The following is a 13,215-nucleotide window of genomic DNA, read 5'->3' on the forward strand; positions in this document are numbered from 1 at the left end:
GGCTATTACCGTAATTCTCTGAGTTTGAATCAAGGAGAAAACTCAGGAGAATTCGTGAGTCACTCGGGAAAGTGGGACAGGCCCTTAAGTGGGATAGTTGGATAGAAATGATCAATTGACATGATTGTTAGACTGGGTACGTTACAGATACTTAATCATAATGCTTGATTCATTGGACTGAAATTCAATCAGAATGCTATTTATATTTAAAAGCACTGTCTCTTGTAAAATCATACCAATACCATGAGCCTACAATATCCTTTGGAGGACAGAACTTTGATTAAATTCACAAAAAAACACACATGAAAATCTAACTTGGGTTTGACAGTACTCCTTTGACCCCTCACATTTCCTCCAAATCCAAGGCACGCGCATGGGCCCTAGCTATGCCTGCCTCTTTGTAGGGTACGTCGAACAATCCCTGATCTTGTCACACACTTGCCCAATCCACGAACTCTACCTCCGCTACATTCACAACTGCATTGGTGCTACCTCCTGCACCCATGCAGAGCTCACTGACTTCATCCATTTCACCACTAATTTCCATCTGGCACTCAAATTCACCTGGACCATTTCCGACATCTCCCTACCATTTCTAGATCTCACCATCTCCATCGCAGGCAACAGAGTACTGACCGACATCTAGTACAAACCCACTGACTCCCATAGCGATCTTGACTACACTGCATCCCACCCTGTTTTTATAAAGACTCTATCCCCTACTGCCAATTCCTCCGTCTATGCCGCATCTGCACCCAGGATGAGGTGTTCCATACTAGGGCATCGGAGATGTCGTCATTCTTTAGGGAAGGGAGGTTCCCCTCTTCCAATATAAAGGAGACTCTCAGCAGTGTCTCCTCTATATCCCGCAGCACAGCTCTTACTCCCCCTCCCCCCATTCATAACAAGGACAGAGTCTCCCTTGTCTTCACCTTCCACCCCATCTGCCGTCACATACAACATATGATCCTCCGACATTTTCACCACCTCCGACGGGATCCTACGACTGGCCACATTTTCCCATCTCCTCCCCTTTTTCTGGTCTCCTCAGAGACCATTCCCTCTGTAACTCCCGGGTCAATTCGTCCCTTCCCACCCAAACCACCCCCTCCCCAGGTACTTTCCCCTGCAACCGCAGGAAATGCTACACTTGTCCCTTTACCTCCCCTCGACTCCACCCAAGAACCCAATCAGTCTTTCCAGGTGAGGCAGAGGTTCACTTGCACCTTCTCCAACATCATCTACTGCATCCACTGTTCCAGGTGCGACCTTCCGGTCCTGGGCCTCCTCCATTGCCAGAGTGAGGCCCAGCGCAAATTGGAGGAACAGCACCTTATATTTTGCTTTGGTTGTTTACACCCCAGCAGTATTAACTGGGGTGTAATATGGAGGGAAGGAATTGACTTCTCTAATTTTAGATAGCCCTTGTTTTCTCCCTCCTTCCTTCCCCCTTCCCAGTTCTCCAACGTCCTACTGTCACTGCCTACTTCCTTTCTTTTTCCCGCCCTCCCCCCCGCCGACATCAGTCTGCAGAAGGTTCTCGACCTGAAACATCGCCAATTCCTTCCCTCCATAGATGCTGCCTCACCCGCTGAGTTTCTCCACCATTTTATGTCTACCTTTGGTTTTGAGAATGCTTGCTCATTTTGCCAAATTTTCCAGACTCAAAAAGATATAACAACCATGTAATTCAAACTGATATGTGATAACATTCATGTATTAATTGCTCACTGATAATTTATGTTATCTTCATTAAACAATAAATAGCATGATTTAATATGTCCTATTAAAGCATAAATTATCAGCAATATGCAAAACAAAAGTGTACATAGAGCATGACCAAATAATTTTTCTTTCTAAGAAAAACACAAAATGTTGGAATAACTCAGTAGGTCAGGCAGCATCTCTCGATTAAATGGACAGATGACGTTTCAGGTCAAGGCCCTTTTTCAGACTGATTTTATGGGGGAGGAAGTCGAAGGAAGAAAAGAAGAGCTTTCATTCAAGTTTAATTCAATCCTGAAGCATTTTGTAGCTTGCATTAGCGATTCAATAGGAAGTTTACAAAAATAAACCTCACCATGTTTTGGAAATTTATAGAAAATTGTTGGCAGGGCAACTGTAAAAATAGCAGGGATATCAGGGAATCTGCTCACAATGCTCGAGTTGTGTTCTTGCAATTATCTCATTAGCAGCATGAGCTTCCTAGTGCAGGATACACACCCTCAGAATTGGGAATGATCTTCGAAAGCCTGGCAAACCACTGTCAAGGTTGTTCAGCTTGGATAGGTCCGGCAACACATATGGAACCTCCAACTGGCTGGATGCTCCAAGACACAAGGAGGCCTTGCTGTTCAGTTCAACATAATGTTCACTTTACAGCAATGCTGAAAGGTCTGGCAACACATATGGACCCACCACTACCACACTACTCAATAGTTGCAATTGATTTTCAATCTGCAGGACCCCTTTTCAGTGCCAGGGAGACTAGTGTAAAGATTAAAGCAATGCTGTCAGCTGTTACTTTGTCAGGCTAGGACTGAGTCACTACTGTGGTGGTTGGCAGCAGTGAAGCTCTAGGGCCCATGGGAGCCACCTTCCCTCTCTCTGGGTCATAGGAGACATGGATCTGCTGCCAATGAGAACTGCAATCAAGACAGCAAACTGGTTTTCAGAACACCCTCCACCTTAACAAAAAATATAGCTGAGAAATGTCACCAGGGTTTCTCTACCCATCATATATTTATTCAGCTGGCCCCACAGCCCACAATGTTCATGCTAACAATTGAGTACCCAACTATTCTTATCCCATTTGCAAGCAATGGCTAGTAGCTTTCTATGCTATGGCAATGTTCAATATCTCTTACATGTTATGAGATCCTCTGCATCTGCTGTCCTGTCAGGCAGTATGTTCCAGATTCCAATCACCCTCCACATCCAAAAGCTCTCCTCAGATCACTCCTGAGAGGAGGTGGGAATTCACAAAGTTTGAAGTTGGAAAATTGAGTCAGGAACTCGATTGGGTTGCTAAGATTTCCTAAACAATGAACATTGCAACCTCGACTGTAAACATAAGAGTTGGCTACACAATGAATTGGACCATCGAACCATTATTTCTTCCATCTCTAAGTTCAAGTACCAATCACCAGGCAAACTCAGAAGCTGAAAAATAATTCATATCCCATTATTTATACCTTAAGCATGTCCTTTTTAAGATCCCACAGGCCACCTCAAGAGTCCAGGATTAATTTTATTTTTAAATCCACCTGAATGAAATGTGAAAAAATATCTATCATATCACCCTGGCCACTTCCTCTTCTCCCCTCTCCCATCAGGCAAAAGGTATAGAAGTGTGAAAATGCACACCTCTAGACAGGGTACAGTTTCTTCCCAGCTGTTATCAGGCATCTGAACCATCCTACCACAACTAGAGAGCAGTCCTGAAATACTATCTACCTCATTAGAAACCTTCGGACTGTCTTTGATCGGAATTTATTGGCTCTATTCACATTATTTCCTTTATTATTTACCTGTACACTGTGAATGGCTCGATTGTAATCATGTATTGTCTTTTTGCTGACTGGTTAGCACGCAACAAATGCTTTTCTCTGTACCTCGGTACACGTGACAATAAACTCAACTAAAGCCCAATTCTACCTCATCATCATCCTTCTGGAAATCTTTCCTTTCTCCAAATTCGCTGATGATATCCATACTGGACAAGCAGAGATTCCACTAAATATTGGAAAGAGTAAAGCTATCGACTTTGGTCCTTGTCACATGTTCTGGTCATTATCCATGGACATCATTCCCATTCCTGGAAACTGACTGATGAATCACAATGAGGTATTTACAATGTTTCTCACCCCAAGGTAAGTTTTAAAGTAAGTATTTATGGAATTACTAAAATCACTTTGTTCCACTTCAGTGACATTGTTAACTCTTGCTTAATCTATTGTTCAAATGATCATCCCTTTACACATAATAATTTCAATACACCTCTGGCTGGCCTAACCTATTTAGCTTAGAAATACAGTATGGAAACAGGCCCTTCGGCCCGCTGAGTTCACGCCAACCCTTGATCACTTGCTCACACTAGTTCTATGTTATCCCACTTTCTCATCCACTCCCTACACACTGGGAGCAATTAACCTGCAAGCCCAAACATCTTTGGGATGTGGGAGGAAACCGGAGCAGCTGGAGAAAGGTCACAGGGAGAACATGCAAACTCCACACAGACGGACACTCAAAGTCAGGATTGAACCCAAGTCTCTGGAGCTGCAAGATAGCAGCTCTACCAGCTGTGCAACTGTGTCACCTTTACTTGCTGTAAACAGGAGCTCATCCGTATCCTTGCTGTGACACCATGCTGTGTTCACTCATCGATCCGATGTGTAGTGACCTAAATTCATCTGCTTTTGGTTAAGCATCGGTTCTATTTTTATATTCGCTCCCTTGTTTGTAGATGCATCCATCCTCTTGCATTTCCCTATATCTAAATTAATAACATCAGATTTATATGTGCTCCTGCATACATGGACAATGAGCATTTCACAACTGTCCATTCCATTGTCAGGACCTTGAGCTGTAAAATTCCTTCCCAATGTCCTCAGCCCTCTATCCTCTTTCAAAACCTACAAAGTTGAGCTTTTTAATCTGTACCCTCATCTCAAAAATCGACACAAAGTGCTGGAGTAACACAGCAGGTCAGGCAGCATCTCTGGAGAAAGTGGATGTGTGACTTTTTGGGTTGGGACCCTTCTTCAGACTCTCATCTCCACTTGATTAGCTTCATGTAATTTCTTATTTCATTATGTTCCAGCCTTGGGCATTTTACTGTTAAAGTTCCTGCATAAATAAACATTGTTGTCGTTCTATACCTTCATGTAACACATGCCTCAAAGAAAGTTCATAAGTTATAGGAGCAGAATTAGGCCATTTAGCCCATCAAGTCTACTCCGCCATTCACTCATGGCTGATCTATCTTTGCCTCGCAACACCATTCTCCTATCTTCTCCCCATACCCCTAAATCTATCAATCTCCATCTTAAAAATATCCGTTGACTTGGCTTCCACAGCCTTCTGTGGCAATGAATTCCACAGATTCACCACCCTCTGACTAACAAAACTCCTCCTGATCTCATATCAGCTTTGGTCAGCATTTATACGGCCTTTACAAAATAGTCAATTAAATGGTCCTGCTCGAACAATTTGAGCATTGCTATTTGAAGTAGATACAGGTATATCACCCATTTCCGGCAACTGATGGCCTGGAACTTCCTTTAATCTGGATCAAATTCTGAAAGTGCACTTGAAATTCCCGTGACCACTAGACTAGTTCACTGGGCGGACACAGACGGCACTGTAATTGTTATATGGTTATACGGTAGTTCACTGGGCAGACACAGACGGCACTGCATGTGGCGTGCGGACATTCAGGACGCGTGCTTCCATCCCAAAATAATTCACTGTTTACATCTGCAGTTGTTGGTGGTGATCCCTCGATTTTGTGCAATTCTTAGTGCAACGTGGCAGGCACACACAGATGTAAGCCGCTGGTAATAAGAAAATGGTTCATTTATGTGTGTGGTAATCTATTTCATCAATCATTTTAATTCACATTTAATATTTGTGTTATTTAAGTTTCTAGCAGCCCTTGGTGTTTTAGAGACACGGGAGGGGTATAATTAGTGGGTCAAAGAAGTATTGTTGAATTATTATTACATGACCTCTGTTGTTCCAGTCAAATGGACAATGCAGCAAGGCTCTGGAACCAAGGGCGCTGGAAAATCAACGGTATAACTGCACTGATTTAACAGCACAGCTGATTTAGAATTTCAAGTATACACTTTCTGATTGCCTCTTGTAATTCCCAATTGGAAGTTAAGTCCCTGTCCCACTTAGGCGATTTTCTCTGCGACTAGGCTGTCGCCACATTGTCGCTGGGCGACGTCTGTATGGTCGTGAGTCTCAAGTCGCCTAAAGAGTCGTAATGTTTTTCTGGTCGCCACTGGATTTGGAAATGTTCAAAACTTTTCAGCCACTGTGGGCTTGTCTTCTCCTGTCGTAGGTGCTATCGTAGGTTGTCGACAGGATGACACAGGTTGTTGCCAAATGACGTTGGTTGTCACTGGGTGCTGACCTCGGTGAATTCCATTGGCAACTACCTACGTCAACCGGCGACAGGTACCGGCGACTGAATTGTCTTCAGTTGTCACCGACAGGGTCATTACTTGTCGTAGCTTGGACGTAGGTTGGCTTTGGTTGACGTAGGTGGTCGTACGTGGACATCCTAATGGGTCACCGGTTGTCGGTAGCTTGCCGTAACTTGACCTTGACTAGGTGGTAGCTTGTCGTAGACATTGTTGTGGGGGGAGGGGGTCCAGTTGCCGCTTTTTCGTCGACCTGCAACAACTGTGACAGTCGCCGATAAAATCGCCAAAGTGGGACAAAGTGGTTGAAGCAGTTTTCAGGCACTGATATACTTGTTTCCATAGGTCAGAACTGCTAGAGGATGCCTGAAAGTGAGAACTTCCACAGCAAACACAGCAACTACAGATGGTGAGATCTACTCCCAAAAATGTTAAAGGTATTAAGACTAGTGACATGAAGTTCCTGCCATCATTTTTTCCCCCAAAAGGCTATGGATCACTAGGTTAGATTATATAATCATAAGGCCATAAGTTATAGGAGCAGATTGAGCCCACTCGGCCCATCAAGTCTACTCCGCCCTTCACTCACAGCTGATCTATCTCTCCCTACTAACCCCATTCTCCTGCCTTCTCCCCATAGCCTCTGACACCTGTACTAATCAAGAATCTCTCTATATCTGCTTTAAATACATCCACTGATTTTGCCTCCACAGCCTTCTGTGGCAAAGAATTCCACAGATTCATCGTTCTCTGACTAAAGAAATCTATCCTCATCTCCTTCCGGAAAGAATAGATAAGCCACCATGAATAAAAACAAAAAACTGGGCCTGAGAATTACATTCATTTCAACTCTGCTTTGGTAATTAGGTAATGGCAGCAAATACACACATGGTAAAGTTTGTGATGAAAGCTGTCTTGGGAAGTTCAACTTCAAAGTGTGCTTCGCTGGATCTGAGTCCCCGGTTTACCACTCGACTTGTTATGACATTATGAGCAAATCGAGATGTGATTTTAGAATCAATCTTCAAGCTGTAGACCTCAATCCCTTCACGACTCTGTAGAGGGAAAGGAAATGCAATTGGTGAGGATTTGTTTTTATGAATAAAGTAAAGATTCAATGTTGTTTGCTCCAAATGTGGATCTTTTTATATGAAACTTGTTTATCCTTAGGGAAACAGATAAACCAAAGAAGGGCTTGTAAAAAGAGGACTCTCTAGCAACAGATCTTAAGCAGAATCCAAGGGTCATTGTCATAGAGTTGTACAGCATTGAAATGGGCCATTTGGCCCATCACATTCATGCTCACCTAAACTATGCCTATCTTTACAAATCCCATTTGCCTGCAATACCGCTGTACACCTCTATGCTTGCTTGTATTCTTCCATGTCTAAATGTCTCTTGAACAGTAATTGTACCTGATTTGATCACCTCCTCCGGAAATGAGTTTAGTTTAATTTAGTTGAGAGATATAGCGCGGAAACAGGCCCTTTGGCCCACCGGGTCTGCACTGACCAGCGATCCCTACACATTAAAACTATCCTACACACACACACTAGGGACAATTTACACTTATACCAAGCCAATTAACGTACAAACCTGTATGTCTTTGGAGTGTTGGAGGAAACCGAAGATCTCGGAGAAAACCCATGCGGTCACGGGGTGAACATACAAACACCCGTAGTCCTGATTGAACCCGGGTCTCCGGTGCTGCAAACGCTGTAAGGCAGCAACTTTACCACTGCGCCTCTGTGCTGCCCCTTCACTCTCTATGTAAAAACTTTCCCCTGGAATCATCTTTAAAACTTCTTCCTCTCACCTCAAACCTATGGCATTTTGTTTTTGATACCCCTACCATGGGAAACAAAGATTCTGCCTATCCACCCTATGTGCAGTGCATTGAGAAAGTATTCACACCCCTTCACTTTTTCCACATTTTGTTACGTTACAGCCTTATTTTAAAATGGATTAAATTATTTTCTTTTTATCATCAATCTACACACAATGAAGAAGCGAAAACAGGTGTTTAGAAATGTTCGCAAAGTAGTTAAAAATAAATAACTGAAATATCACATTTACATATGTATTTGCTATGATACTCAAAATTGAGCTTTGGAGGAAACCAGGCACCGCTCATCACCTGGCCAATAGCATACCTACGGTGAAGCATGGTGGTGACAGCATCATGCTGTGGGAATGTTTTTCAGCGGCAGGAACTGGGAGACTAGTCAGGATCGAGGGAAAGATGAACGGAGCAAAGTACAGAGAGATCCTTGATGAAAACTTGCTCCAGAGCATTCTGGACCTCAGACTGGGGCAAAGGTTCACCTTCCAACAGGACAATGACCCTAAGCACACAGCCAAGACAACGCAGGAGCGGCTTTGTGACAAGTCTGTGAATGTCCTTGAGTGGCCTAGCCAGAGCCCGGACTTGAACCCAATCGAACATCTCTGGAGGGACCTGAAAATAGCTGTGCATCAATGCTCCCCATCCAACCTGACAGAGCTTTAGGAGATCTGCAGAGAAGAATGGGAGAAATTACCCAAATACAGGTGTGCCAAGCTTGTAGCGTCATACCCAAGAAGACTTGAGGCTGTAATCGCTGCCAAAGGTGCCTCAACAAAGTACTGAGTAAAGGGTCTGAATACTTATGTAAATGTGAGATTTCAGTTATTTATTTATAATAACTTTACAAAAATGTCTAAACACCTGTTTTCACTTTTTTATTATGGGGTATTGTGTGTAGATTAATGAATAAAAAAAAGAATTTAATTTATTTTAGAATAAGGCTGTAACGTAACAAAATGGGGAAAAGTGAAAGGGTCTGAATACTTTCTGAATGCACTGTTTGCCTCTTATAGTTTTACATAACACTATCAGGTCATCCCTCAGTTCACTTCACTCCAGGAAAAAACAAACCTAGCCTATCCAAGATCTACTTACTACCCATCATTAAAGTCCTCCAATCCAGTGGCATGAATATTGATTTATTTAACTTCAAGTAACCCTTGTATCCCCTCTCTCTCCGTCATTCCCCCACCTTAGTCGACATACTAGTTTCACAGTTGGCCTGCTGAGTTTTACTGTTTGTATAACACATTATCACTTAGTCCCATTGTGGGCTGACCTTTCCGTGATCATTGTTACTTTTTGCATATCTTTCATTCCCTTGCTCTATATTTCTCTATATCACTGTCTGTATCTTTTGTTTCCCTTTCCTCTGACTCTCAGTCTGAAGAAGGGCCTTGACCTGAAATGTCACCTATTCCTTTCTGAGTTACTGAGTTACTCCAGCATTTTGTGTCTACATCCTGGTGAATCTCCTCTGCACTTTCTCCAGCGCAATCAAATCCTTCCTATTGCATGCCAACCAGTACTGCATGCAATAATTCAAATGAGGTCCAACCAGTTTTGTACAGTTGCAACATACAGTAATGTCACAACTTTTATTTTCTATGTTTTGCCATTAAAATCCATCCAGAATGCACCCCAGATCTCTTTCTCTCAAAATGAATGAGTTTGTTATTGACTTCAGGACACAAGGTGCCATAAACACTGTCAGCATCAAAAATACCGAAGTGAAAATGGTCAAGAGCTTCACGTTCTAATGCATAACCATCACCCACAATTTGTCCTGGACCGACCACATAGAAGCTTTGGCCAAGAAAGCACATCAACGCCTCTATCTCCTCAGAAGAAGCTAACTACATTTAGTTGTCTCTGTACTGTACACTGCACAATGACAATAAAGTTGAATCTGAATCTGAAGACGAAGACGAAGGATGTTTGGCATGTCACCAATGACTCTCACCAACCTCTACCGATGCACTATATAAAGCATCCTATCGGGATGCATCACTAATTGGCTTGCCACCAGCTCTGCCCAGGGCTGTAACATCCAGAGTTGCGGATGTTACCCAGTTCATCACACAAATCAGCCTCCCTTCCATCGACTCCATTTACACTTCTCATTGCCTTTGGAAATCAACCAACATAATCATGGACCATGTAATCGCATACATTCCCTCTTCTCCCCTCTCCCATTAGGCAGAAGATTCAAAAGCTTGAAAGCACGAGATTCAGGAAAATTTCTTCCTTGCAGTCATTAGACTACTGAACAGACTTCTCATAAGCTAAAGGTGTATTCCTGATCATCCAATCCACCACATTGTGGACCTTGCACTTTTTTCCTTATCTGCACTTTCTCTGTAGCTGTAACGCTATTATGCTGGAACACTATATTCCACACTGTGGTATATTTATCTTTGCACGGCCTCTACATTTGTCTATGACTTGATCATACACGCAGATCGAATAATTTGTCTGGACAAGTCCGTGGTCCCTGCCTGCTTCAAAATGTCCATCATTGTACCGGTACCTAAAAATGCCTCACCAGCCTGTCTGAATGACTACCGTCCAGTGGCCCTCACCTCGGTAGTCATGAAATGCTTTGAGAGGCTGGTGAAGAATCACATCTGTGCCTACCTCCCTCACAACATGGACCCGTTACATAGAAACATAGAATATAATTGCAGGAGTAGGCCATTCAGCCCTTCGAGCCTGCACCGACATTCAATATGATCATGGCTGATCATCCAACTCAGTATCCTGTACCTGCCTTCTCTCCATACCTCTTGAACCCTTTAGCCACAAGGGCCACATCTAACTCCCTCTTAAATATAGCCAATGAACTGGCCTCAACTACCTTCTGTGGAAGAGAGTTCCAGTGATAATTCGCATACTGTCCGAACAGATCCACGGACGATGCGGTCTCCCAAGTCTTGCACACCGCTCTCTCCCATCTGGACAGCCAGAAGGGGGGCTACGTGAGGATGCTGTTCATGGACTACAGTTCAGCCTTCTACACGATAGTCCCCACCAGACTGGCCGAGAAGCTACTGGAATTGGGGCTCAATACCCCCCTGTGTGCCTGGGTCCTGGACTTTCTCACCGCCAGGCCCCAGGTAGTCAAGATGGGAGGAAATACATTGAAGGCCCTCACCCTGAGCACAGGATCACCCCAGGGTTGCGTCCTCAGCCCCCTAATGTACACCCTGTACACACATGACTGTGTGGCTGGGTTCAGCTCCAACTTGATAATCAAGTTTGCTGATGACACTGTGGTGGTGGGCCTGATCTCAGACAACGACGAGAAGGCCTACCCGGAGGAGGTGGCTGATCTGGCACTCTGGTGTCAGGACAACAGCCTCCTCTTGAACATCAAAAAAACTAAGAAGCTGATCGTGGACTTTAGGAGGGCACATCATCCGAGGACGTACATACCAATGAGGATAAATGGGGATACTGTGGATAGGGTGAGCTGTTTTATATATCTGGGATTCCACATCTCTGAGGATATGACATGGACATCACACACGCCTCAGCACTGGTGAGTAAGGCAAGGCAGCGCCTTTACCACCTCAGGCAATTGAGGAAATTCAGAGTGTCTCCGAGGATCCTCCAGTTCTTCTACTCAGCGGCTGAGGAAAGCATCTTGTCCGGAAATATCACACTTTGGTTTGGGAACTGCTCTGCCCAGGACAAGAAGGCTCTGCAGATAGTAGTGCGTTTGGCCGAACAAACAATACAATTTGAAATCAACCAAACACACCCCCCAAAAGTAGATTGATGGGGATTTATGAATAAGGCTCTCCTTTTCTCAATAGGATTTATGTATAAGCTTCACTTTGCATGCCTCAACCAATCCAGAATTCTATTATGATAATTTAATCTGGATTGCAATGTTGCCCTACAATGACTCAACTCATGACCTGGATGAAATTGTTCAAACCTGTGACTTTCTGCTCGAGAACAGCCTTTCCTCAGCCACAATCCCAACAGCTATTGAGAAGTTAATATTCATGCCAAAGCAATTAAAAAAAAAATGTTTTCTGATCATCTGCATTTAAACATGTATGTTGGAAGACGAAAATAAATTGTTGGAACACGGGCACCTTCACGTGATTTATTATCTGTACTAAATTATTAGGTAAATAGGACAGCAAAATTTACAAACTACTGCTAAGAAAACTCATCATCATCATGATTGAGTCACTGAGAAGAAATCTAAAAGCAGAAAACCCCAATACCCCTCTCTTTCAGTCAACAATACATGTCTGCAAAATGTTTATGAAGATAGTTGAAGGGAGACCTAATAGAAATATATAAAATCACAAGAGATATAGACAGAGTAGACAGTCAGAATCTTTTCCCCCAGAAATCACATACCAGATATATAAGAACATTGGCTTTTGAGAGAGAAAGCAATTTTGGTTCTGCTTTAAATGGAAAGAATAACCAGAAGTAATAAGCAAAATTATGATTGTGTATGAAATTAGTTGAAAACCCAGTACTATTGAGCCAAACTCCACGGATTGAAAAACACACTTTTAACCCTATGTTGCACTCTTCTACTGCCAATCTCTTTCATTATTTTCTTCTGTCATGTTCACGTCTGCTGAATTTAGATTGACAAAATATAATTCAAGAACATAGAACAGCATAGCACAGGGCCAGGGCCTTCGGCCCACGATATCGGTGCCAAATATGATATCGTTAAACTGCCTGCACCTGATCCATATCCCTCCATTCCCCACTGATCCATTTTCCATCATTGTATGTCATTATGGTCTATCATAAGTGCAGACCGTTGGGTCTGTTCCCCAACCACGTAGTCTAAGTTTGAAGTTTGCGGGGGGGAGCGGCATGCAGCATCACACACCAACTAATATTATGCCCCCCCCCCCCCCCCGCCTTCACATAATTAACGGCCTTGATATGGTGGAATCATTATTAATTTTAACACCTTTTTCACCCATAGAACCACCGTTAGTCTAGTGAATAAATATAAATAAGCCCACCCATATGATTCGGAGAGGTAGGGGGGGGAAGGAGAGAAAGGGGGACAAGAGGGGAGGAGAAGAGGGGCGAGATGAGAGGAGGGGAGAGAGAGGAGAGAGAAGGGGGAAAAGGGAGGGGAGGGAGAGAGAGGAGAGGAGAGGAGGGGGGAGGAGGAGGGAGAGAGAGAGGAGAGGAAAGGAGAGGAGAGGAGAGGAGAGGGAGAGA

The 13,215-nt window shown here is 43.5% G+C and overlaps 1 protein-coding gene across 1 annotated transcript in view; it reads right to left on the reverse strand.

The window, feature by feature from the left end:
- LOC129704897 (inter-alpha-trypsin inhibitor heavy chain H3-like) overlaps positions 1-7,173 on the reverse strand; it is a 47,863-nt gene extending 40,690 nt beyond the window's left edge. Inside the window, exon 1 of the mRNA XM_055648306.1 lies at positions 7,041-7,173. Within this exon, the coding sequence (XP_055504281.1) occupies positions 7,041-7,042 (2 nt within the window). The 5' untranslated portion in view covers positions 7,043-7,173. The remainder of the gene's footprint in view (positions 1-7,040) is intronic.
- Positions 7,174-13,215: the final 6,042 nt, after the last annotated feature.

Source organism: Leucoraja erinacea, chromosome 16 (assembly GCF_028641065.1).
Source record: "Leucoraja erinacea ecotype New England chromosome 16, Leri_hhj_1, whole genome shotgun sequence".
NCBI classification, from domain to species: Eukaryota; Metazoa; Chordata; class Chondrichthyes; order Rajiformes; family Rajidae; genus Leucoraja; species Leucoraja erinaceus.